This window comes from Eubalaena glacialis, chromosome 18 (assembly GCF_028564815.1).
Source record: "Eubalaena glacialis isolate mEubGla1 chromosome 18, mEubGla1.1.hap2.+ XY, whole genome shotgun sequence".
Taxonomy (NCBI): Eukaryota; Metazoa; Chordata; class Mammalia; order Artiodactyla; family Balaenidae; genus Eubalaena; species Eubalaena glacialis.
The window spans coordinates 54,416,841-54,444,740 of record NC_083733.1 but is presented as its reverse complement, the minus strand read 5'-3'; the positions used below and the strand labels follow the sequence as shown (position 1 = coordinate 54,444,740).

At 43.3% G+C, this 27,900-nt stretch overlaps 2 protein-coding genes across 4 annotated transcripts in view; one reads left to right on the top strand and one right to left on the bottom strand.

Annotated features, from left to right (window-relative positions):
* The window catches only part of LOC133078883 (zinc finger protein 383), a 191,138-nt gene that overhangs the window by 101,538 nt on the left and 61,700 nt on the right, over positions 1-27,900 (bottom strand). The window contains exon 5 of the mRNA XM_061174065.1: positions 1,876-1,905. Within this exon, the coding sequence (XP_061030048.1) occupies positions 1,876-1,905 (30 nt within the window). The remainder of the gene's footprint in view (positions 1-1,875; positions 1,906-27,900) is intronic.
* The window catches only part of ZNF793 (zinc finger protein 793), a 33,307-nt gene continuing 21,850 nt past the window's right edge, over positions 16,444-27,900 (top strand). The window contains exons 1-2 of one of the 3 annotated variants that reach the window (XM_061174146.1): positions 16,444-16,607; positions 17,937-18,078. The gene's annotated coding sequence lies outside the window, so the exon portion shown is untranslated. Of the gene's footprint in view, positions 16,608-16,647; positions 16,719-17,936; positions 18,079-27,900 lie in introns of those variants that run through there. The other 2 variants (XM_061174147.1, XM_061174149.1) reach the window with 2 other exon arrangements.

The following is a 27,900-nucleotide window of genomic DNA, read 5'->3' as shown; positions in this document are numbered from 1 at the left end:
AGCACACCTTCCCTATCTACCCACCAGCCCCCTCCCCCCGCCCCGCACCACTCCACCCAGCCTCCCAGAGTTGCACCCGACCCTTGAACTGTGCATGTGCGAGCAAGGAGCGCTGTGAGCATCGCAATGACCACCAACGTTACTAAGCTAGAGTCCTCCAGGCTCTATGGGAGCAGGATTGCCCTCTGGCAGAGGCCAGGTGCAGGCGCAGGCTGTGAAAGTTTCTCCAGTGGGCACTACTGGCCTATGTCCTCCATTGGGTCCAGCGAATGAATGGAGGGATGGACAGATATATGGACGGAGGTATAGAAGGATGGATGGATATTTAGGACTCTTGAGAGTGGAGGAAGGCAAGGCCAGGTTGACCAAGGGGATCAGAGGCCTAGCAATGGTAGCCTTTCCTCATGGTGGTGTTGAGGGTGTACCTGGGACTGTCTTGGAGAGGCACCCCTCTCACAGTCAATGGATTTGGGGTTGACACTACCATCACATTAGTGGGGACTCAGGGATCTTCGTTTCCTCCACCTCACCAGATTTCATCACCCCCCTCCCCCATTAGACCCCATTCCCACCCACCCCAATCTGGATTTGGCCATACCCTATTTCCATTTCTTTGGTTTGTTCCATTTTGTCTTTAACCTCATCAAAGAGACTCCATTCCCTGTCCAGACTGAGCATTTCCCTTCTGTGTCTTACCTATGTTGAATGTATGTTCTTACCTCCCTGCACCTATCAATGAACCGTCTTTCAGCATGATCCACATCAAACGAAAGGCACTGCTTTTCCCTTTGGTGTGTGATGAATTTTAGCAGATGTACCGGGGCGTGGTGTGCTGCCACCACCAGAACCTTGAACATGGGAGGGGACAGAGCCCAGAAAGGCTTTGAAAGAGCTGATGGTGAAAATCACTGGGGCCTGGAAGAAACTGCTTCTTCCTCACTGTGGTTCCTTCAGGAACCATTAGCGACCTTTTCTTATGATCACCATTGTGGAGGTGATGATGGCCTGACACAGAATTTCAGTCAGTGACCTAAGTGCCCACCAGTGTACATGTCTGAGCCAGGATTCAGAAACAGCTGGCTTCAAAGTCCAGAGTCCTGGCACATCACCACCAAGCTCTTCTGTCCATCTTAAGACACACCTGAGACTAAGATGCCTTGCCCTGAAATAAACACAGCTGGGTCAACCTCCAAACACGCTTAGTTCTTACTACAGTGTTGGACTCATATCTTCCCTCCAGATACCCCTGCCCCTCTCCCTTAACACTGGGCCCCCAGACACACCCAGTTACCATGTGTGCCCACCTCTCCAAATGATGCCCAGGTCACTTCCGGACAGAAATAAGTGGCTGCAACCAGGCCCTGTTTGCCAACTCTGGTCTGGGGAGGAGGACCAAGGGTATCTCTCTGCTGGCTGGTTCAAGCCAGGCCACCTTCTTCCTCGACAAAACACAGCCTCACATCATAGCTTGGATTTTTCCCTCCAGGAGGAGGAATATCCTTGCCAGGACAGAAGGCCAAGAAAGGCTTGCCCAGGGACTTCTCTGGCGGTCCAGTGGTTAAGAGTCTGGGCTCCCAATGCAGGGGGCACGGGTTCAATCCCCAGTCAGGGAACTAAGATCCCGCATGCTGTAGGGCACAGACCAAAAAAAAAAAAAAATTGAGAATAGTATAATAAGCCTGCCCATGTACCTATTTCTCAGCTTTAGCAATTATCAATCTTGTTTCATCTATTCCCCCACCAACATTTTTCCTGGAATAGTTTAAAGCAAATCCCAGATAACATTTTTAAGATAAATTCTTCCATGTATCTATCTAATATGTAAAAACTTAAAAATACAGAACTAAGAAACCTTAATACACCTAATAAAATGACTTTTTAAATGTTGTGTAATCCCTTCCTTTCCTCCTATTTGACACTACTCCCACTCACCATGATCCAGATTTAGGTCCACAGAGGTACCTGGCGTGACTGCATCTGGCCACCATGTCTAGTCACCGCTGCGGTGGAGATCTGGGTAACCTGAGGAGAGGAAGACTGGCGCACCCTCCCTACCTCCCACCATCTCCCTTACGTCCTTTCTCTCCTCCCCTCTGACAACCCAGCTTGTCAGAATTGAAGCCCACCCTCCAACAGCCCATATGTGGGACGTAAGCCAGAATGGAGCTGGCTTCACAATGATAAGCACTATTGTTGCTATGCACCCAGTCCCCTATGCTCTGGGCGTGTGCTAGGTGCAGACAAAGGCTGTGTTCTGTGCTCTCTTAAGGGCCTGTGGCCTGTGTCTTCCAATGGTCCAGCGGATAGATGAAAGGATAAATGATGGATAAATGGAAAGATAGATGAATCGATGGATGTCCTGGGATGTCAGTAACCTGAGGAGAAGGCCAGCACACCTTCCCTACTTCCCACCATATCTTCCTTCTGTCCTCTCTCTCCTCCCTACTGACAACGCACCTTGCCAGAGTTGAACCCGCCCTCCAACTGCGCAAAAGGGACCAAGCGCCGCTGGCTTCACAATGACAATCGCCACTGCAATGCGCAGCTCCGATAAGCTCCGGTGGAGCGAGAGCGCCGTTGGACGGTTGGCAGGGTTAGTGTTCCGTGCTCTTTTAAAGGGCCCGTGGCCTGTGTCTGCCAGTTGTCCAGTGCATAGATGGAGGGATAAATGGATGGATCGATGAATAGAAAGATGGATTGTTGGGCTCCCGAGAGTGGAGGAAAGCCCTGCTTTCCAAGGCTTTCCAGGCTTACCAAGTAGGATTAAAGGGGGTGGGAGAGGTTGGGGCTGGGGAGGAAGAATGGCAGGGAGGAGGGGCTTTCAACAGATGCCTGGAAGGCACTGCGAGAGGCAGGGACCCTGCCCCGTGTGGCGCCAAGACGTGGGCCTTTTCTGTCCATGTCTAGGAGAGATGCAGCTCTTGAGGGTCAATGAATTTTCGGGCGACAAGGACCAACACTTCAAGCGGGGACTAGGGATCCTCATCGCTGTCTGCCGCAACAGATTTCATTCGCCCCACCCCCACCCCCGCTCCTTCCATTTGACACCATAACCACCCACTCCAGTCCGGATCTGGGTCCACAGAGCGTCTCACCACCAAGTCCAGCCACCACCCTACCTCCCACCACCTCCCCTCTGTCCTCTCCCTGCTACCCTCTGCAAATGAGTTGTTGAAACTCAAGGCTCTTCATCTCTGCCTGCCGATGAGATTGCATCTCCCCTTCTCTTTTCATTTGACTCCATTACCACCCACTTAGATCCAGATTTGGGTCCACAGAGCCTCTCGCCACAAGGTCCAGCCGCCACCGTGGCATCCGCGTCGTGGAAGATGACGGCACAGACTCAGAGATCTGAGATGTCGGTAACCTAAGGAGAGGAAGGCTGGCACACCCTCCCTACCTCCCACCACGTCCCCTCTGTCCTCTCCCCCTTACCCTCTGACAAACCAGCTTGCCAGTGTTGAAGCCCGTTCTCCCACTGCGCATGCGCGGGACATGAGCGTGGCTGGCTTCACAATGACAAGCAGTTGCTGTTGGACTGGTCCACTAGGCTCTGGGGGAGCGTGAGCGCCTGCCTTTTGGCTGTTGGCAGGTGAAAGGGAAGGTTGTGTCCGTGCTCTGTTAAGAGCCTGTGTCCTGTGACTTCTAGTGGTCCAGCGGATAGATGGAAGGATAAATGGATGGATGGATAAATGGAAAGATGGATGGATGAATAGATGGGCGGATTTTTGAGGCTCCCGGCCAGGCCAGGCTTACCAAGCAGGATGAAAGGGGGGTGGGGGAGAGATGTTGAGGGGTGGGGGAGGAAGAACGGCTGGGAGGAGGGGCTTTCAACAGATTCCTGGAAGGTACTGGGAAAGGCAGGGACTCCTGCCCCGTGTGGCACAAGGGCATAGGCCTCCTCTGCGCATGTCTAGGGGAGGTACCGCTCTCGGGGTCAATAGATTTTTGGGCGACAGGGGCCATCACTTCGAGCGGGGACATGGGGATCTTTTTTGACGTCCTCAGTACTAGATTTCATGACAACCCCCCACCCCCACACCTTCCGCCCATCTGACAGCATTCCCACCAACCTGGATCTGGCTTTGGATCTACACAGCATCTCGCCACCAGTTGCAGCTGCCATTGTGGCGGTGGCGGTGCCAGCGCAGGCAGCGTCAAAGATGGCGACATAGATACAGAGATCTGGGATGTCGGTAACGTGGGAAGAGGAAGGCTGGCATACATTCCCTACCAACTCCCCTCCTTTCTCCTGTCTCCTCTCGCCTCAGACTACCCAGATTGCTAGAGTTGAAGACCGCCTTCCAACCGCTGGTGCCGGGGACAGAAACACAACAAGGCCGGTTGCTATGCGACAGGTTGGCTAGGCTCTGGGAGAGCGCCACCGTGGCGTCGTGGAACAGACTCAGAGATCTCGGCAGTTGGCAGGCCTAGGCGAAGGCTGTGTCTGGTGCTCTATGAAGGGCCTGTGGCCTATGTCTTCCAGTGGTCCAGGGTACGGATGGATGGATAAATGGAAAGGTGGATGGATCGACGGATGGATGAATAGATGGATGGATTGTTGGGCCTCCTGAGAGTGGAGGAAAGCCAGGTCAGGCTTATCAAGCAGGATTAAAAGAGTCGGGGAATGAAGTTGGGGTCTGGGGAGGAAGAATGGCGGGGAGAAGGGGCTTTCAACAGATTCCTAGAAGGCACTGGGAGAGGCACGAGCCCCGCTCCCCATTTGGCGCTAGGGCTTGGGCATCCTCTGCCCACGTCTAGTGGAGGGAACCACTCTCGGGGTCAACGGATTTTCAGGCGACACGACCATAATTTTGAGCAGGAACTTGGGGATCTTTATCGCTGCCCACCACACCAGATTTCATCCTCCCTCTCCCCAACCCCAATTGACTCCATTATCATTCATCTAGATCCGGAATTGGGTAGACTCTGCGTCTCACCACCAGGTCCAGCGGCTACCGCGGTGGCGGCGTCGTCAAAGATGGCAGCACATACTCAGAGATCCGGGATATTGGTAACCCAAGGAGAGAAAGGCTGGCACACCCTCCCTACCTCCTATCATTTCCCTTATGTCCTCTCCCTCTTACTCTCTGACAACGCGGCTTGCCAGGGTTGAAGCCCTCCCTCCCATTTCGCATGCGCGGGACACGACGGCCGCTAGCTTCGGAAGGACAGGCACGGTTGTCATTGGAAGGGTAAGCTAGGCTGTCGGGAAGCCGGCGCGCCGTTAGGCTGTTGGCAGGGGCAGGTGAAGGCTGTGGCCTGTGCTTTCTTAAGGGCCTGTGGCCTGTGCTTCTAGTGGTCCAGCGGATAGATGGAAGGATATGGATGGATAGAAAAATGGATGGATAAATGGAAAGTTGGATGGATGAATAGATTTGATGGATTGTTGGGGCCCCGGAGAGTGGAGGAAAGCCCGGCCAGGCTAGGCTTACCAAGCAGGATTAAAGGGTGTGGGAGAGAGAGGTTGGGGGGAGGGGCTGGGGAGGAAGAATGGCGGGGAGAAGGGGCTTTTAACAGATTCCTGGAAGGCACTGCGAAAGGCAGGACATGGGCTTCCTCTGCCCATGGGGACGTGCTGCCTTCGAGGTCGATGGATTTTCACCTTACAGGACCATCACTTCCAGCGGGACTTGGGGGTCTTCATGAGCCCCTCCGCAACCAGATTTCATCGCGCCCCCTTCCCCCATTTCCACCCGCTGGAATACAGGTTTGGGTTCACGGTGGTGCAAAGCATGTCTGCGTCTTGCCACTAAGTCCAGCTGCCACTGTGGCGGCGCCGGCGGCTGCGCCCACGGTGGCAGCAGAAACCCAGAGATCTGGGATCTCGCGGACCTGAGGAGATCTCCCCCTATCCACCGCCCCCACCCCCCGCAAGAGTCCAGCTTTCCATTGTTGAAGACCGCCCTCGAACAGCGCAGGCGCTGGCCAAGGAGCGCTGGTGGCTTCAGTGACCAAGATGGTTGCTAAAGGTGGGTTCTCCAAGATCGGGGGAGCGAGAGCTCCCTCTGGTGGTGGGCAGGTGCAGGCTGTGGCCCGTGCTCCATTTTAGGGCCTGTGGCCTCAGCCTTCCAGTGATCCAGTAGATGGATGGAATGAAGGATGAAGGATGATGGACAGATGGATGGATGGATTGTTGGGGCTACAGAGAATGGAGGAATGCGGTCTGGGCCAGTCTGACCAAGCAGGATCAGAAGCCTACCAGTGGAATCCCTTCCTCCCGCCATGCTTCAGAGAGTGCCTGGGGCTATCCTGGAAGAGGACTGCCTTGTGACCCCCGAGATGGGACTGCCTGTGTATTTCTGGGTGGCTTTGCTCCCTTATAGGTTTCAAAGCAGGGAGTCAGAAGGAATTCCCGTGCGGTCCAGTGGTTAGGACTCCTCGCTTTCACTGCCAAGGGCCTGGTTCAATCCCTGGTTGGGGAACTAAGATCCCAAAGCCAGGGCAGGGCGAGAAAAAAAAAAAAAAAATCATGGAGCCAGAGCCAGAGACTGAGGCGATGCCCCTATGGGCGGATGAATGGGGCTTGTCCAATGGGCCTGGGACTTCCTGCAGTCCCTATTCTTCCTGATGACCTTGTGGCTGTGTTGCTGTGTTTGGTTGTGACTGAATATGACTTCTTTTCCCTCGTTTTTGTCGGGTTTTCTTAAGGTGTGCCTGACTTTTCGATGGCTTTGGACTGGCAGTGTAGGAAGCCCCTCTCCATCCTGAAAGGCACCATTTCAAACACAAAAACACAAGAAGACCTTATCAGGAACTCATTTTCGACTTCCAGGAAAGGTGCCCAAAGAGGTCAAAGAAGGTGCTCGTGACTCTAATGCCCCCATACCCCCAGCCTTCTTCCCCCAGCGCTAAACTCCTACCTAATCATACTGCCATGATCCAGAAGAGGAAAGTCACTCGGGGACAATATAATTGACTCCTCTGTAGACTTTATGGTAAATTTACCACTTATCCACTTTCAGTTTAGCTGTTTTTTTTGGCCTACCAGCACTTCATCTTCTTGCTTTGACTCTTTTTACTGGGAAGTCAGTCCTGGTGGGGGGGTGTGAGTGTTCCAGCCAAGGAACACTCCTTGGAAAGTGTCCTGTCTGTCTCTCTGGCTTTTGTTTTTTGCCTTGTCCAGATATCTGAAGGGAACAGGGTGCGGATGGAGGGTGCAGGAGAGGGGAGAAGCAGTGTTTCCAGGAAGGTACTCTAAGAGGCATGGCTCTCCTTGGGTAGAGGTTTTGGAATTGCCCCTGTGGAACTAGGAAGTTGCTGGCCCACCAATGTGCCCAGCTCAGGAGATATCACTCTCCTTGACCAGGCCCTCTGTGGCCCAGCCCTCCTTGGTAGCCCAGGTAAAGGTGGTAAGGTGGGATGCTTTTGCCATGTCTAGGAATGCACTCTAGAAGTCAGGGCCCCCTGGGGTTGAGACCCATATTGGGTCCCTTTTTGCTATGTCTGAGAGAGCCACTGGTCTCACAGTTAATGAATTTTCAGTTGACACCATCACTTTGGGACTCAGGGACCTTCATCTCCCTGTCCCCTCATCAGCCGCATTCTCTCCTCACAAGACTGAAGAGGTGGCAAATGGAAACTAGGATCCATTTGTGCTGTGGGATCCCTGTCTCAGGGCTTTGTTGACTGTGTGAGTGTGACTATCCCTGCAGGAGTCTGCCAGAAACAAAACAACAGGGCTTCCCTGGTGGCGCAGTGGTTAAGAATCCACCTGCCAATGCAGGGGACACGGGTTCGAGTCCTGGTCTGGGAAGACCCCACATGCGGCAGAGCAACTAAGTCCGTGCACCACAACTACTGAGCCTGCGCTCTACAGCCCGTGAGCCACAACTACTGAGCCCACACGCCACAACTACTGAAGCCCACATGCCTAGAGCCCATGCTCTGCAACAGGAGAGGCCACCGCAGTGAGAAGCCCATGCACTGCAGCAAACAGTAGCCCCCACTCGCTGCAACTAGAGAAAGCCTGCACACAGCAACGAAGACCCAGGGCAGCCAAAAATAAATAAATAAAATAAATTTATTAAAAACAAACAACAAACCTAATAATACAATCCTAACAAGAAACTTCATTATCAACTCATTTTAGCCTTATAGAAAAGGTGCAATGACAGTTCAAGTAGAGTCCTTACAACATCTCACCACCCCTCTTACTCTAAAGGTAACCACATAACTAACCACTGTAGATATTTTGAGAACCAGAAATTCACAGAGGGACAATATTATAAACTGAGCTACAGTTCTTATTGGAAATTCTGCCATTTTTGCACTGATGTCTTTTTTAATTTCTGATGCAGGATCCACTTTGCATTCAGCTGCTATTTCTCCTTAGCCTTTTGCCATCTTCCACATTTCCTCAATCTCTCCTTATCTTTCATGACCCTTATGCATGTTTATTTTGTGTAAGTCGTAGAAAAAATAAAATAAAATTATAATAGAATCCTTTATTGTCATTTAAATCATTTTTTCTCACCAACATATATTTGTTTCTTCTGGGACATGCTATTGTCATATACGTCTCTGTTGACATGCTGTCTTTGTACAGAATTACTTTTTGTTTCGATGCAAAATCCTATTTCAGGTTGCTTCACGTATCAATACAATGGGATGAAGCCATGAATTCATGGTTCTTCTTGGCCTTTTTATTCCTGCTGTCCAGTGACTTTATCTGCAATACGACCATTTTTCTTTCATTCTTAGATATATCCAATTGTGTTTAACTCTTTGCTTTTTCTTATTAGCACTTTATCTCATGGCTTCTACCATTTTTCATTAAGCCCATCCTAGGGAATTCCCTGGCAGTCCAGTGGTTAAGACTCGGTGCTTTCACTGCCGGGTTCAATACCTGGTAGGGGAACTAATACGTGGCAAGGAAAAAAAAAAAAAAAAAAGTCCAATGCAATGGACTTGGTGCAATGTTTGCTCCTTTGAAGGCCATTCTTATTTTTCTGGAAGCTTCTAAGATCTTGTTTTTTGCCTTCAGCAAATTTCCTTTTTACGATCCTAGTTAGGATTTTTTGTTGTTGTTAGTCCTCTTGGGGTTCTAAGTGCATCTTAAAATTGTGCCTTGGTGTCATCTGTCAATTTTGGAATCTCCAAAAGTCTGAACTTTCTCTGTCTTGTTACCTTCTAGTATCCCTATTTCACAAATGTGAGACTTTTACAAGGTACTGTATACCTTGTGCTTGTATTAGGTCTTAATTCTCTATCGTTTTCTCCTCATACTCTATTCTGGAATTCATGTCATCTCTTCCACTTGGCTAACATTTTCCTCCCCCATGTCTATCTCTGTTCAACCTATCTGTTGAGTCCTTTCTTTCAGTTATTTGAATGTCATGAAAATCCCCATTTGGATAATTTTTCTTATATAACAGCTTCCTTTGCCAAAACTCAAATCGTCTATATCTTTTTATATACTAGGTGTAGTTATTTTTGTATCCAGGCTGTATGCTTTAAATTAGCTTTATTGTGGTATGACTTGCATAAAATAAAAAAAAAATAAATGCACTCATTTTAAGTATGAAGTGTGATGATTTTGGACATACATAACTGGAAGTGGGGTATGGCCATAATAAAAACCTAAAATGTAGGAGTGGGCAGCCTTTAAGGATCTTTCTTTTTCATTTTGTTAACATACTTAATAATTATGTCTATTTCATTATTATAACCATTTTAAAGATGCCGTAAGTATGGCACAGAAAATTTAAGACGATTCCCATGTGCTCAAATAGTTTGGTTTTTAAAAAATATTTATTTATTTATTTTGGCTGCGCCAGCTTTTAGTTGCGGCACGCGGGGTCTTCGTGTGGCACGTGGGATCTTTAGTTACGGCACGTGGGATCTTTATTTGCAGCACACAGACTTCTTAGTTGCGGCATGCACGCGGGATCTAGTTCCCTAACCAGGGATCGAACCCACGCCCCCTGCAGTGGGAGGGCGGAGTCTTACCCACTGGACCACGAGGGAAGTCCCTCAAATAGTTTCTTATTTACTGTTTCCTGGGCCCTTGGCCATATGGATGGAACCTGAGAGTGGCCTCTAGTTGCTGAGAGTGGCTCTTGGCTGACAGCCAGCAAGGAAACAGAGATCTCTGTCCTGCAACCATAAGGACTAAATTCTGTCTACAACAAGAATGAGTTTGGAAGTGGATTTTTCCTCAGACCCTTCAAAATGGGAACTCAGCCTGGCCACCACCTTGATTTCAGCCTTTTGATACCCAGAGCAGAGAACCAAGCATGCCATACCAGACTTCTGACCTACAGAATTGTGAGCTAATATATGGATATGCTCTTGAGCTGTTAAGTTTGTGGTCTGTAATGCAGCAATAAAAAACGAATACAGCTTTTGGTGGTGGCTTGCCTTCCAGTTAATTAATTATGCCTTGGCTCCCATTTGATCAAAGAGATGCCATTTTTCATTGGTTTGGTCCAATCAGTTATCATCTAATTTTTCCCTAAGATAATTTTGTTTCAGAATCATGTAAGTAATTTCATTTTTAAAATTTTTATTTTTTTATTTAAGTATAGTTGATTTACAATGTATTAGTTTCAGGTGTACATCAGAGTAATTCAGTTTTTCATATATATATATATATATATATATATATATATATACACACACACACATATATATACACTCATACATATAGATAGATGTTCTTTTTCAGATTCCTTTCCCATATAGGTTATTACAAGATATTGAATATATTTCCCTGTGCTATACAGTAGATCCTTGTTGTTTATCTATTTTATATATAGTAGTGTATATCTGTTAACCCCAAACTTCTAATTTATCCCTCCCCCCCTTCCCCTTTGGTAACCATAAGATTGTTTTCTATGTCTGTGAGTTGTTTCTGTTTTATAAATGTTTATTTGTATCATTTTTTAGATTCCACATATAAGTGATATCATATGATATTTGTCTTTCTCTATCTGACTTACTTCATTTAGCATTGTAATAGGGGCAGGGCGGGCGCACAGCCTAGAGTAGATGGAACTGCTTATACTGACTATTGTTTCTGCAGGGTCTCACTCATGTGGTTCTGTTCCCTTGCATGACTGATTATCTGTGACAGCTTGCTGGTCACCGTCCTTGAAAAAATTATGTGTGGAGGAATAGGCATAATATAGGTATGCCCTCCTTCAGAGTGTATTCTCATTTGTCCTGCAAGGTACTACCCGTCAAGACCACCTCAAACCAAGTTCATAGTGTGAAGTTCCTTAATTGACTGATTCAGGTTTTGAGTCCATAATGTCCCATATCTGATAAACTTTACAAAGGAAAAAAAAAGAAAAAAGAAAAAAAAGAAACTTACCCCAGGAAAAGCACGCCAGAGTTGCTGAGAGTGGATCCCAATCATTAGAATTTTTAAAATCTGGGTGAATTTAAGATGTAACTAGAATTGACAGCCCCTGGACTTGGGAGATGGGCAGGGTAAAGGAACCAAGTCATAAAAGAGAAACATATTTAAAATTAAATATTATGTCTAAATGTGAGCTTTAGCTGTGGTCACTGGTACATGGCACTGACCATAAGCAAAAGACCAGAATCTACTGTTTTTTTCTTTTTACCTTTTAATATAGAAAAGAAAAAAAAAAAGCAAACATACACAAAAATAGAGAGAAAAGATTAATTAATCACCATGTATTCATTACCCAGATCCAACAATTATCAACATTTCCCCAATTTTGTGTTAAGAAAAATTATCAAAAACTAGGAAATAAGGAAACTATACTGTGTCATCCTGTGTGCCTTTTCAAAGTCATGCTAGAGCATGGTCTAACAAACCCACCCAAAGTCTAACAAATCATTTTAGAGAAAGGTTCCCTAAACTCAGCACTGTTCACATTTTGGGCCAGATAACTCTTTGTTGTGCAAGGTTGTCCTCTATATGGTGGAAAGCATCCCTGGCCTCTATCCACCACATGCCAGTAGCACCTCCCCTCCCCCTAAGTCATCTCCAGAGATTGCCTAATGTGCCCTGGGGATTAAAACTGCATCAGTTTGAGAACCCACTTCTCTAGCAGAATGTAACTTTGTTTGATGGGCTTTTTACTACTAATGAGGATGCAGACTATATAGATAAATGTTAACTTGGAGACAATTGGTACATTTCATATATTTGTCTGTTATAGATGCAAACTGATTCTGTGAAGAAAAGATAACCTTAAAGGTTATGGTTTTACTGCCGTGTAGGACATTAAATAGTTTTGTATCTAACATTGCAATCTTATTCCAAGATTCTTTATTCCACTGACTAAATACCTGTTTACTTTGAACCAAATTTCCAATCATGCTAGTTCCCTCATTAATAAGTTAAGCAAATCTCTGAATATCTATAAGAACTCTAATTTTCAACTTTTTGAAAATTATACTTTGAGACTTGTATCGCCAGTTACCACCAGCACCATCATCCCTGGCTCCAGACAGGACAGGATGGGGTTCAGCCTCAGCTCATGCCAGGCTACTCTCAAGATCCATCTTGATCCAGGGGACAGTCACATCCATCACATCCTATCTAGATCTGGAACAGTCTTCACTCATGCAAGGGCAAAGCCCTATTTCTACTCAGGCCAGGGCACAGTCCTTTCTGCTCCAGAGCAGGGAAGAGCTATGCCTCCTTTTTAGGCCACATTTGCGGCCCGGTATCCCTTTAAATGATGACAGTGTAGAGGGCCACCACACCTGGTTCAACAGGCTGAGACCTATCAGCCGAGGGAATAAATAAGAGCTGATGGTCAGTGCAGGCTGAGTTAGCCCAGAGCCTTTAATTTGCCAAACCACAAACCCTTGGAGGCTCCTTTCTCTAATTCCTCTGCCTAGAGGGGGCACTGCCATAAGCAATAAGTGTTCATGATGGTCTTGCCAGGGTCTCATCTTTCCACAGACTATAGTAAAGTGCTGTCAGTTCTTCTTCCATGCCTCTCTCTTTTCCCTAGACTACACGATCACTCAATACCCTGAACACTCTTTTTCTGCAAAAATTTAAGGTACAATTTACATATAATAAATGCACAAATCATAAGTGTTTACTTTGATGAGTCTTGACAACTCTTGAAACCACCACCCAAAACAACATATAGAACATTTTCATCACCCCATGAAATTCTCTTCAGAGAATTCAACAGTCACTAGAGTCAACTGCGTTCTGAGTTATAACTCAACAGATTTGTTTTGCCTGTTCTTGAGCTTCACATAAATTGAATCCTACAGTGTATACTCTTTTGTAAACACTCTTCTTTTACCCATTTTCTCTTTCCTTGTGTACTCCGCCCCCCACCAGACCTCAACATCTTGAGTATCCTTTATTTTTATTGGAGACCTCAGTCTTCTCTTTGTTCCCTAATTCAGTGCCTTAAATATACTGAAGTAAAAAATTTAACAATAATGGTAATGATCCTTTACCTTCGTATAAAATAGACATACCTGGCTCAGGGTCCTTCTTTTTTACTTACTAGCTGGGTGATTATGGGTTGGTCACCTCATCTCTATAGTGCATTTTCTTTAGGATGGTGATGATAACATTGTTCTCATAGTGTTTGTGGACGTCTTTAAGGTTGTTCCTTAAATATTTCTAGCTCTCCCCATTCCAAGCTTATGGTAAGATTGTATTTCTATCATGTGGTTGGGTGACTACTCAGTGAGCAGTGAGAGGAAATGATATGTGTCATTTCTGAAGCAGAACATTTAATTCCCAGCATAAGACACTCCAAGGCTCTCTTTCCTTCCGCCTTTATGACTGGTGCTAGAATGAGGGCAGCCCTTGAAGTGAGAAGGCCAGCAACAGGCCAGGTATGTAACGGGCACTCTCTAAATGGTCATTTTTGTTAATTACTATAATCACTTCAAAGCACTGTCACATAAACCACTTGTATTAATTCAAATGGAGCAAGACTCTTTACCTCTTTGCTAAATTTTAAATATCTAGCAGAGCCATAGGCCTTTAATTTCTCTATCATGCAGGAGAAGAGGAAATTGCTAATAATCCCCTCTGATTTGATAGAACAATCTCACAAGTTTAGGAACTTGTTTAAGGAATCCAGAGATGTCAATTATAGCATTTTTACCACAGCATCCAAGTTATCGACTGCTGCATAACAAGTTACTCCCAAACTCAGCAGCTAAAAACAAATATTTAATAGCTTACACATTATATGAAGGTCAAGGATCTGGGACCTGCTAGCTGGGTGGTTCTGAGTCCCTCATGTGGTTGCAGTCATCTCAAGGTTTAACTAGGGTACAGGATCTGCTTTCAAGATGACCCCTTGATACAAGAATGCATCAGTTCCTCCCTGGCTGTTGGCAGGAGATCTCAGTTCCTTGCTACATGGGCCTCTTCATAGGCTATCTCAGTGTCCTCAATGACATGGCAACTAACTTCTCCAGAGTAAGTTATTTGAGAGAAAGAGCATGAGCACCTCCAAGACAGAAGCTGAGGTGTCATTTACAACTTAATCTCAGCAGTGACAAGCCATCACTTCTACTATATACTATTAGTCTCACAAATCTGCCTTGGTACAACGTGGAAGGGGACTACACAAGGGTGTGACTACCAGGAGGTAGGAATTGTTGGGAGTTATTTTAGAGGTCAGCTGCTATACCACTTGGTAAGACCACCAAATAGAATTTTTAAATTTTTTTAAAGCTATTTTCATAGGATAAGGCAATCATTTCTAGAGATGTTCCAAAACAATGCCTGTGATGTGCAGAGCACTGCTTTGGATGCATTAAAAACAGGACTCTGGTGAATGCTATCTCTACCCCACCACTTTGCCTGGGCACTCACCATGCCCATATGCTGATGGCTGGCTTCTTCCCAACTACAGACTCTGCTTCAGATCTGCCCAAGAGGCAGGCTGAAAATGCTACAGCTTTAAGGCCCTTACAATAGCCCTCAACAATGAGGAACCAGAGATGACATATAACTATCTCAGCTTCATCAGCCCTTGAGTGGGACAATTTGGAGGTGATTTCTACACAATCTCCCAGAGTTCCCCACAGGACTGAGCCCCCATTGCTCACAGGGGTACTCTGGCTCATGGATGCACTCTGTGTTGGTTTCCATCTCTCCCCTGTCTCACTTACACATCCTCTACCTGTCAAATAAACTGCTTGCACTCACACCAGTGTTTCAGGTCATCTTCTGGAGCATGAAAATAAAGGAAAACCTCACTCAAATGGAGTAAGGTGGCCTGAAAGGGGAGCTCTCAGGCAGTACCACTCCATGTCAATTACAGGAAGAACTGACCCCGACAGAAGAATCAACAGGAAAGAATCATCAATCACAGGCCTCAACCAGAAGAGATGTACATTGCATCTCCTACAAGAAATCCACTGCCTCAGCAACTCAGCCAATGAGAAACTCTCATCACTCTGCACTTTCACTTTTCTCCAAAGGACTTTTCTTCAAAACAACCCCTCCCAACTACCTCCTTTTTCTCTATAAAATAACAGTTCCTCTCCTTTGTTTGGGGGACTTGCCTATGATTTTTGCTGTAGCTTGCTCGTCCGGAATTGCAATTCTCTGCTATTCCAGAATAAACCCATTTTCTGGTATTTCTTTTTTTTTTTTTTAAGTTTCATTTTATTTATTTTATTTATGGCTGTGTTGGGTCTTCGTTTCTGTGCGAGGGCTTTCTCTAGTTGTGGCAAGCGGGGGCCACTCTTCATCGCGGTGCGCAGGCCTCTCACTATCGCGGCCTCTCTTGTTGCGGAGCACAGGCTCCAGACGCGCAGGCTCAGTAATTGTGGCTCACGGGCCCAGCTGCTCCGTGGCATGTGGGATCTTCCCAGACCAGGGCTCGAACCCGTGTGCCCTGCATTGGCAGGCAGATTCTCAACCACTGCGCCACCAGGGAAGCCCTGGTATTTCCTTTTTAATGTCAAAAAGCGTCAAGCCACCTAGATAAAGACTCGGCTTTCAACGTATTCTTTCAATAGCCGGCTAAGAACCTCCTACTTGCCCTCTCTTGCAGCTCCGCCCCCTCCGTAAAGTATCGCTGGGGCCTCAGCCTCCGCAAGAGAAGAGCCTCTCTTCTTCGCTATTCTCCAAATCCTAGAGCTGGCCCAGAAAAAGTTTCACCTTGCTTTACAGACGTTCCTCCTGAGAGATGGCCGCGCCCATGTCACGTGAAAAGCGGTATAATCGGACGCGGCCATCTTACCTCACTGCCTGCGCCCCTGGAGACAAAGCTCAATTTCCAGGTCAGGGAGCCTCTATATTGGTCTCAAGAGGTTTGGGCTTCTGAGACGCTAAAAGTAGCAGTGACATCTGTGTTTAGGGACCCCGGAACACTTGCTTCTCCCCGCCCTAAAATAGCCTAATCGTCTAACAAAGGGCCTAGTCATTCGCCGTACGGCACAGATTTAAACATGGCCGCCCCCGGCGAGAGGTTGTCAAGCAGGCGCGGCCATCATACCTACCATTAAAATTCAGAAACCCAGAATCCTGTTCTCTGGAAGGTTGCCAGGTGGCGGCCGACAGCCTCAAAGATGCGACTGAGTCTGCGCACGGCCACTTCGGATGGGAAATGCTCATTCCGTGGAGAGGCGGCGTGGTGCGGCAGTTTCAGGTTACGGGCGCGGATGCGGGGAAAATGGGAAAGGTCAGTGTGAGAAACAGTCCAAATTCAGGACCTGTGTAGGAGGGCGACCAGACGGCTACGGTGGCCCACCTGGGTCAGTCATGGGAACCCGTAAGACTCAAGAGACTGAGGGTACTGAAGGGTTAAGTGATTGGGCGTCTGAGCCTCTTGGGGGAGAGAGTCTGTGGTGGCGGGTTTGTGTGAGTCAGTGTCAGTGTCTGTGAAGAAGATGGATTGGGAGTATATGGGAATCAATAAACGAGGGTTCTTGATTGAGAGAGTGCGTGGGGGTCAGTTTATGGTAGTCTTCAAGGGTCTGAGGCCAAGTGGGTTTCTTCGAAGACACTGATTTGAACGGCGTTAGGGCTCAGTGATCAGAAGCCTGAGGGGTCAGTGATTGGAGGTTCTAAGTTCTGTTTGGGTACCTGGAACTGGTGATCGTGGAAACTTCGAGGTTCAGTTCTGAGGGTGGTCAGTGAGGATCAGTGTTTGGAGAAATCTTTAGGCCATCAGTGATGAAGACTTCCTTTAGATCATCGATGAGGGTATCTGAGGGCATCAGTGACTGGACTTTTGTAAATCAGGGAATGGGGAATAGAGGGATCAATGGGGGGGGGAGGTGTCAGTGATTGGGACTGTTAGTAATTGTGGGGGGAGGTAGGACACTGGGAGTCAGCGATTGATCCCCAGTCTTTGGGATAGCATTGGAGATCAGTGTGGGTTCGCCATCACGGATCTGTGTAATTCACTGTTTCACTGTTCGGCAATCAGAATGGATCAGTGAGTTTTGTAGTCACTGACTAAGTGGTCTTTGATGGTCAAATTTGGCATTCCGGGATATCTGTGACTACAAGGACCTCTGGGAGTTATAGATTGGAGACACTGCGTGTGTCTGTGATTAGGAGGCTTAATGGGGGGTTGGTGTTGAGGCTTGCAAAATGCAGACGTTGGGGATGGGAGAGTCAAGGATTTGAGGCTGCATCCCTGCACAGTGGGAACACACTTCACCCATGTGACATGCCTCAGCTGATGAGCAGCCAGTTCCGTTCAGTTCGTTAGGGCCAAAGCCCACCTCAAAACTCTTTTTGAAACCTCCCTCTCTGGGAATTCCCTGGCGGTCCAGTGGTTAGGACTGCGTGCTTTCACTACTGAGGGCCCAGGTTCAATCCCTGGTGGGGGAACTAAGATCCTGCAAGCCACGGGGAGCAACCAAAAAAAAAAAAGAAACCTTCATCTCCCTTTTTTACTGTTCCCCACGTTAATGAAAGTGCTTTGAAAGGATCAAGTGTTAGAATTTTCTAAAGTAACATCTTGTTAAAAATGCATATTTCTCCTAATATTTCCTTTAAGGTTCTTTCTGGAAAATGTAATGACATGTCCATCTGTGACAGCATCCCAAGAGTCAGCCTGGTTTCTGGAAATCTATTCTGACTCCATGGCAGCTAGGATGGATGTAACTTTGCCTGTGGTTAGAAAACAAAGGGTTTACTGAGTAAGTATCTAAACTGATGTAAAAGATTTTGCTGAAGGAGCAAACCTTGAGAGCATTCGGAAAATACTTTTATCTAGGCTTAACTTAAAAATAATGTTCTCACCACACGCACACACACAACACACACACACAAAGAAAGAAAAAAAAAGGTAATTATGTGAGGTGATGGAGATGTTAACTAACCCTGTCGTGGTAATCATTTTGCAATGTATACATGTATCACATCAGGGCATTGTACACCTTAAACTTACACAGCGTTATATGTCAATTATATCTCTATAAGGCTGGGGAGAAAAAGGATGAATTATGGAAGGAAAAGAAACTGGATCTAGAAGTTACTGTGTTCTAAGAATTTTTTTGCTTCGTTCTGTGTTTTTTAGGCATGGCACGTTTGACCTCCATGAATCTGTGCCATATAAAATCCTGGTAGAACAATTCAATAAACGTAAAACCACAATAACAACCGCAAAAATAAAAGTTAAAGCTACTTTTAGAAACTGTTCTTCACTGAAATTAAAGTCAAACTAATGGTGATTAAGATGGACTGAGACAAAATTACAAATGAAATGCAAATAAGATTTTGACCATTAGCTTAATAAAAGGGTGAAATGCTGAAACAGTATTTTAATTGTTTTTATAAATATTACATTCAATCCTTATGTAGTCTTTAGACAAAACACAATGAGTATATCACCTTAAGGAGCAAAGGAAGTTGAGAGGTAAGGCAGATAACGTCTTTCAGAAGCCATACACGTCAAGCTTTCATTTTTAGAGCAGACAGTCCCTGATTTCTACCTGCACAGAATCAAAGATACAGAACACATATGCATGGGTAAGGAGTTAGGGCATTTTCTTTTTCTTGTAGCTCTTTTTCTTCATCACCTACACTGTGCTCAATGCCAGGTTTGGGAGCAAATACTTTTTCTTTGTTAAGTTTTTAACATAAATCTTTTATTGAGATGTAAAATACATAGAAAAATATACATACAGCTCAATGAATTGTCACAAAGAGAACACCCCTGGGCGTTCAGATCAGAAGACAACGTTCTAGCACCCTGAAATTCTCATGATACCCCCTCCCAGTTACTACCCTGCCATGGAGAACCATTCTCCCAATTCTAACATTACAGATTAATTTTGTCTGTTCTTGAACTCTAATTAAATGGAATATCTATATTTGATGGGGTGGCAGTATGTGGCTCTATGTGAAAATTTTTTTTAAGTTTGAATACAGATTGTTTCATTTTATTTATGCAAGAAACATTTTTCCAGATCGTTTCCAGATCTGGACACAGATACACAGACAGTCAAGTATTCTTATGTTAAGGCTACAGCTCAGTGAATTTTTACATTGCAGAGAACTGTGTAAACACAATGTAGATCACGATATACATCATTTCTAGCATGCCGAAGCCTTCCTTATCAGTCAATACCCACTGCTGCCCCTGGGTCTAATTCAATGGATTAATTTTGCCTGTTTCTGAACTTGAATTAAATGGAATCATAGAAATAATCTGAAGCCCAAACATTCATACAATGTGGAAGTTTTGTCTGAAATTCTGAAACCAGACACACACCAGGACAAAATTCTGTTCTATAGCCCTGGCTTGGCCATTTGAGATTGCCTGTTTTCTGTTATTCCCTCTGTAATCCAAAAACATAAACATTTAAGTGAACCCTGCAGTTTGGGGTGAATTTGGAGTCAGGATCCTGTTAATGAAGTTAACAAGTTAAGGCTGATTCTTCTTTGTAGGTAATTTGGAAGGGGACCTCAGAGCCCCCTGGTCAAAATCTCTTAGCCTTTGGAGACTGACCATTGGCTGCAGAGACTGAATAAGGCAGCTTGAAAAAGAGCCTGCAGGGAACTCCCTGGTGGTCTAGTGGATAGGACTCGGCACTTTCACTGCCGTGGCCCGGGTTTGATCCCTGGTCAGGAAACTAAGATACTGCAAGCAGCGGGGCATGGCCAAAAAAAAAAAAAGCCTCCATGTGGTTATCTGCCTCCATTTGACAGTAAGTTGTAGACATGATAGCCCTTTTTACCCCTAATGTGAATTTCCTGAGTACAAGAACATTTTCTTATATGACCACAATATATCAAAAGCAGGAAAGTTAACATTGAAACACTATTATTATTTAAAAAAATTTTTTTCACATCTTTATTGGAGTATAAATGCTTTACAATGTTGTGTTAGTTTCTGCTGTACCACAAAGTGAATCAGCTATATGTATACATATATCCCCTTATCCCCTTCCTCTCAAGCCTCCCTCCCACCTTCCCTATCCCGCCCCTCTAGGTGGTCACAAAGCACTGAGCTGATCTCCCTGTGCTATGCAGCAGCTTCCCACTAGCCATCCATTTTACATTTGATTGTGTATATACGTCAACGCTACTCTCTTACTTCATCCCAGCTTCCCCTTCTCCCTCTGTGCCCTCAAGTCTGTTCTCTACGTCTGTGTCTTTATTCCTGCCCTGCCACTAGATTCATCAGTCCTGCTTTTTAAAATTCCATATATATGCATTAGCATATGGTATTTGTTTCTCTCTTTCTGACTTACTTCACTCTGTATGACAGATTCTATGTCCACTCCAACTCCACTCCACCTCACTCCAAATAACTCAATTTCCTTCCTTTTTATGGCTGAGTAATATTCCATTGTATATATGTGCCACATCTTCTTTATCCAGTCATCTGTTGATGGACATTTAGGTTGCTTCCATGTCCTGGCTATTATAAATAGTGCTGCAGTGAACGTTGTGGTACATGTCTCTTTTTGAATTATGGTTTTCTTGGGGCATATGCCCAGTAGTGGGATTGCTGGGTCATATGGTAGTTCTGTTTTTAGTTTTTTAAGGAACCTCCATACTGTTCTCCATAGTGGCTGTATCAATTTACACTCCCACCAACAGTGCAGGAGGATTCCCTTTTCTCCACACCCTCTCCAGCATTTATTGTTTGTAGATTTTTTGCTGATGGCCATTCTGATACCTCATTGTGGTTTTGATTTGCATTTCTCTAATGATTAGTGATATTGAACATCTTTTCATGCATTTGTTGGCCATCTGTATGTCTTCTTTGGAGAAATGTCTGTTTAGGTCTTAACGCCCATTTTTGGACTGGGTTGTTTGTTTTTGTGATATTGAGCTGCATGAGCTGCTTGTACATTTTGGAGATTAATCCTTTGTCAGTTGCTTCATTTGCAAATATTTTCTCCCATTCTGAGGGTTGTCTTTTCTTCTTGTTTATGGTTTCCCTTGCTGTGCAAAACCTTTTAAGTTTCATTAGGTCCCATTTGAAACAGTATTATTATTGAAACAGTATTATTATTGTTATTATAGTAGCATCAAGTGAAAAAAAAATCAAAAACAAAACGCACAACATAAGAGCTGTGAGTTGAGTTTTATTCAGTGTCTTACTGAGAACTATAGCCCAGGAGACAACCTCTCAGCTCTGAGGAATTGCTACGAAGAGGTAGGGGAGAAGCCAGTATGTATATGATTTTTTTTGACTGGGAAATACATGTAGTCAAGCATAAAAAGGTTATTGCTAGTCACAAAGAACAGACAGCTCAAGTTAATGATTTTAGTGCTTTTCTGTGTATGGAAGAATTTGGGGTCATTGAAATTCTTCCTTAAATATGCATCTTAACTATCTAGGTGCCCTTCTATCCAAAGCACAGAGTGCCTCCTGTCTTTTCCATTCTCAGTTTCCCTCAGGGCACACTGTCAGTAGGCACCCACAGTGGCTAATGACTTGATACTCGTAGAACTGGAATGGTGAGCAACATTTTTTGTTTACAGCTGTCTCATCCACAGACCTTATTTAGGTTTCTTTAACTGTCCCAATAATGTCCTTTATAACAATTATGTTTTTCTGGTCCAGGAATCTAATCCAGGATTACATGTTGCATTTAGTTGTCATGTCTCTTTAGAGTCCTTTAATTTGGAATATTTTCTCAGTCACTTTTTGCCTCTTTTGACCTTGATGTTTTGAGGAGTACAAGCTAGTTATTTTTATAGGATGTCCTTCATTCGAGTTTTTCTGATTTTCCTTATGAAATACGTACATTTCTGATTGCTACTGGAGTTATGGTGTGTCCTCAATGTCACATATCAGGAGATGCATGATGTTGGTTTGTCATATTGCTGGTAATGTTAACTTTGATCATTTGGTTAAGGTTATCCACTGTAACCTTAATAGTGGGTTGTCCACTATAAAGTTATGTTAATAAGTATCTTATGGGGGCATTTTTTGAGACCATGTAAATAACCTCAAACTTTCATTCACTAGTGTTAATATTATCCTTTAATGATTGTTGCCTGAGTCAATTACTACTGTTATGGTTGCCAAATGATGATTTTCTAATTGTATCATTCCCTTATATTGATTAGTTGGAGTTTTCCCTTATCCCCCATGTATTTATCAGTATAAATATGATAGTGCGTCCTAGTTACATATAAAACAGGAGCTACACATTAGAAACTTACAAGCTGTTTACAGTGTTGCGTTAGATCATGAGCCAGAGCTCAAACCTTCTAAATCTCAAAGAAAACATCTTGGGAGATTGACTAGTTTACAGAGAAAGAGTTGTCAGATCATGTGACAAATAACCCACATAGACAGGAAACCTCTAGGGTCCCACTCTGGCCAGATAGATTTCTAAAGTGCTGTCACAATGAGGGATTTGGGAGCTAGAGAAGGAAAAGAAACGGACTGTCAGAAATGTAGTAGAACTGTCAAAACCTGATGAAATGATCCATACATATTGTAAAACCCAAGTCATGGTTTTGTTGATTCTGTGACAGTGTATCATATTGTATTTTTAAAAAATCATGGTGGAAAAGGTCAGATGAGATTATGTGGGATAGTTTCTTCAATTGAGTTATACCAAACTGGGGGTAGTTTTCTGTGGTTTTATTTTCTGTCTTGATTAAATGTTTAATCAAAGAAGTTAGAAGATATATATGAAAAGTGGAAGGAATCAATAGATACAAACGGAGAAATTAATGAGTTAAAAAAGAAGAAAGGGAAAACTGATAAATCTGATTTTTTTAAAAATCAAAAATATAGATTAAACCACTAGCAAACCTTATCAAGTCAAGAAGAAATTAACAGATATACAAATACTGCAAAAAAGGAGAATAACCATATCATTAAGAAATATTTTTGTAAAACTTTACATTAATATATTTTCAAGGCTGGTATGCAAAGAATGATTTTCTAGGAATATATGGATATACGAAAATTCCATACAAAGAGAAGGAAAACTAAAAGCTGTGCAAATTTGAAATACTCAGAAAGGTACCTGTTCACCACCTCCTGCCATTCCCTATTTCTCTTCTCAAAAAAGAAAGACAAGGCTTAGATAGTTTAGTTGGTGTTTGAGATTTGAAGTAGCTTCCAAATAACTTACAGTTCTTCAAATAGTTAAATTCTCCAAGGGTATAAAGGAGGAGAATGCTACCACCTGTTTTTATAAAGTCATCATTGTTGCTGTCAACAAAAAATTAATCAGTTGATCTAAGAAAGAAATGGAAAACTTTATTCAAGCCAAATTTGAGGACTATAATCCGGGAGGAGCATCTCAGAAAGCTCTGAGAACTGTTCTGCCTGTTAGAAGTCAAGGCACAGTTATATAAATGTTTTGAGACAGAGGGCTGTACAGTAAATGATATATTATTGACAGTTTACACAATCTAGATCTAAGCATCATTGTGGCCCCTTACAAGATCAAGAAGGAATGTTATCTTTTAAGGAGTTGTCTTGTTGATGCTAGGAGAATGTTGCTCTTTATGGTTGAGCAGGTGTTTCTGCCCATGGGGGAGGTTTGGTTGATGCATAATGCAGATACACAATGCACAACAGCAGAGAGAGGAAGCCAAAGGTCAGAGAAAAGTTTTTATGTTTGAATTTTTCCTTGACAGAAAATATGGATTTTATTTCACATTGCACTGATTGCAAAACTAGAAAAGGTGGGATTGCATAAGAAAACTACAGACCAACTTTGTGAATATATATGCAAAATCTTTTAAAAAAAATTAACAGTATATTCAAATAATAATGCATTCTGACTGAGAGGAAATTCATTCTAAAGATTTAAGGAAAGTTCAATATTTTTTTTTGAATTTTATTTTATTTTTTATACAGCAGGTTCTTATTAGTTATCTGTTTTATACATATTAGTGTATACATGTCAATCCCAATCTGCCAATTCATCACACCACCACCACTCCCCAACCCCCCGCCACTTTGCGCCCTTGGTGTCCATACATTTATTCTCTATATCTGTGTCTCTATTTCTGCCCTGCAAACCAGTTCATCTGTACCATTTTTCTAGGCTCCACATATATGCGTTAATATACGATATTTGTTTTTCTCTTTCTGACTTACTTCACTCTGTATAACAGTCTCTAGATCCATCCACGTCTCTACAAATGACCCAATTTCATTCCTTTTTATGGCTGACTAATATTCCATTGTATATATGTACCACAAATGACCCAATTTCATTCCTTTTTATGGCTGAGTAATATTCCATTGTTTACATGTACCACATCTTTTTTATCCATTCGTCTGTCAATGGGCATTTAGGTTGCTTACATGACCTGGCTATTGTAAATAGTGCTGCAGTGAACATTGGGGTGCATGTGTCTTTTTGAATTATGGTTTTCTCTGGGTATATGCCCAGTAGTGGGATTGCTGGGTCATATGGTAATTCTGTTTTTAGTTTTTTAAGGAACCTCCATACTGTTCTCCATAGTGGCTGTATCAATTTACATTCCCACCAACAGTGCAAGAGGGTTCCCTTTTCTCCACACCCTCTCCAGCATTTGTTGTTTGTAGATTTTCTGATGATGCCCATTCTAACTGGTGTGAGGTGGTACCTCACTGTAGTTTTGATTTGCATTTCTCTAATAATTAGTGCTGTTAGCAGCTTTTCATGTGCTTCTTGGCCATCTGTATGTCTTCTTTGGAGAAATGTCTATTTAGGTCTTCTGCCAATTTTTGGATTGGGTTGTTTGTTTTTTTAATATTGAGCTGCATGAGCTGTTTATATATTTTGGAGATTAATCCTTTGTCCATTGATTCGTTTGCAAATATTTTCTCCCATTCTGAGGGTTGTCTTTTCGTCTTGTTTGTAGTTTCCTTTGCTTTGCAAAAGCTTTGAAGTTTCATTAGGTCCCATTTGTTTATTTTTGTTTTTATTTCCATTACTCTAGGAGGTGGATCAAAAAAGATCTTGCTGTGATTTATGTCAAAGAGTGTTCTTCCTATGTTTTCCTCTAAGAGTTTTATAGTGTCCAGTCTTACATTTAGGTCTCTACTCCATTTTGAGTTTATTTTTGTGTATGGTGTAAGGGAGTGTTCTGATGTCACTCTTTTACATGTAGCTGTCCAGTTTTCCCAGCACCACTTATTGAAGAGACTGTCTTTTCTCCATTGTATATCCTTGCCTCCTTTGTCATAGATTAGTTGACCATAGGTGCGTGGGTTTATCTCTGGGCTTTCTATCCTGTTCCTTGATCTATATTTCTGTTTTTGTGCCAGTACTATATTGTCTTGATTACTGTAGCTTTGTAATATAGTCTGAAACCAGGGAGTCTGATTCCTGCAGCTCCGTTTTTTTCCCTCAAGACTGCTTTGGCTAATCAGGGTTTTTGTGTCTCCATACAAATTTTGAGATTTTTTGTTCTAGTTCTGCAAAAAATGCCACTGGTAATTTGATAGGGATTGCATTGAATCTGTAGAATGCTTTGGGTAGTATAGTCATTTTCACAATATTCATTCTTCCAATCCAAGAACATGGTATATCTCTCCATCTGTTTGTGTTATCTTTGATTTCTTTCATCAGTGTCTTATAGTTTTCTGAGTACAGGTCTTTTACCTCCTTAGGTAGGTTTATTCCTAGGTATTTTATTTTTATCGTTGCAGTGGTGAATGGGATTGTTTCCTTAATTTCTCTTTCCGATCTTTCGTTATTAGTGTATAGGAATGCAAGAGATTTCTGTGCATTAATCTTGTATCCTGCAACTTTACCAAATTCATTGCTTAGCTCTAGTTGTTTTCTGGTGGCATCTTTAGGATTCTCTATGTATAGTATCATGTCATCTGCAAACAGTGACAGTTTTACTTCTTCTTTTCCAATTTGTATTCCTTTTATTTCTTCTCTGATTGCTGTGGCTAAAACTTCCAAAACTATGTTGAATAATAGTGGCAAGAGTGGACATCCTTGTCTTGTTCCTGATCTTAGAGGAAATGCTTTCAGTTTTTCACCATTGAGAATGATGTTTGCTGTGGGTTTGTTGTCTATGGCCTTTATTATGTTGAGGTAGGTTCCCTCTATCCCCACTTTCTGGAGAGTTTTTATCATAAATTGGTGTTGAATTTTGTCAAAAGCTTTTTCTGCATCTATTGAGTTGATCAGATGGTTTTTATTCTTCAATTTGTTAATATGGTGTATCACATTGATTGATTTGCATATATTGAAGAATTCTTGCATTCCTGGGATAAATTCCACTTGATCATGGTGTATGATCCTTTCAATGTGTTGTTGGATTCTGTTTGCTGGTTTTTTGTTCAGTATTTTTGCATCTATATTCATCAGTGATATTGGTGTGTAATTTTCTTTTTTTGTAGTATCTTTGTCTGGTTTTGGTATCAGGGTGATGGTGGTCTCATAGAATGAGTTTGGGAGTGTTCCTTCCTCAGCAATTTTTTGGAAGAGTTTCAGAAGGATGGGTGTTAGCTCTTCTCTAAATGTTTGATAGAATTCACCTGTGAAGCCTGAACTTTTGGTCCTGCACGTTTGTTTGTTGGGAGATTTTTAATCACAGTTTCAATTTCAGTGCTTGTGATTGGTCTGTTTATATTTTCCATTTCTTCCTGATTCAGTCTTGGAAGGTTATACCTTTCTAAGAATTTGTCCATTTCTTCCAGGTTGTCCATTTTATTGGCATAGAGTTGCTTGTAGTAGTCTATTAGGATGCTTTGTATTTCTGCAGTGTCTGTTGTAACTTCTCCTTTTTCATTTCTAATTTTATTGATTTGAGTCCTCTCTCTCTTTTTCTTGATGAGTCTGGCTAAAGGTTTATCAATTTTGTTTATCTTCTCAAAGAACCAGGTTTTAGTTTTATTGATCTTTGCCATTGTTTCCTTCGTTTCTTTTTCATTTATTTCTGATCTGATACTTATGATTTCTTTCCTTCTGCTAACTTAGGGTTTTTTTGTTCATCTCTCTCTAATTCCTTTAAGTGTAAGGTTAGATTGTTCATTTGAGATTTTTCTTGTTTCTTGAGGTAGGATTGTATTGCTATAAACTTCCCTCTTAGAACTGCTTTTGCTGCATCCCATAGGTTTTGGGTTGTCGTGTTTTTCACTGTCATTTTTTTCTAGGTATTTTTTGATTTCCTCTTTGATTTCTTCAGTAATCTCTTGGTTATTTAGTAATGTATTGTTTAGCCTCCATGTGTTTGTGTTTTTTTATGTTTTTTTCCCTGTAATTGATTTCTAACCTCACAGCGTTGTGGTCAGAAAAGATGCTTGATATGATTTTAATTTTCTTAAATTTATTGAGGCTTGATTTGTGACCCAAGATGTGATCTATCCTGGAGAATGTTCCATATGCACTTGAGAAGAAAGTGTAATCTGCTGTTTTTGGATGGAATGTTCTATAAATATCAATTAAATCTATCTGGTCTATTGTGTCATTTAAAGCTTGTGTTTCCTTATTAATGTTCTGTCTGGATGATCTGTCCATTGGTGTAAGTGAGGTGTTAAAGTCCCCCACTATTATCGTGTTACTGTCGATATCCTCTTTTAT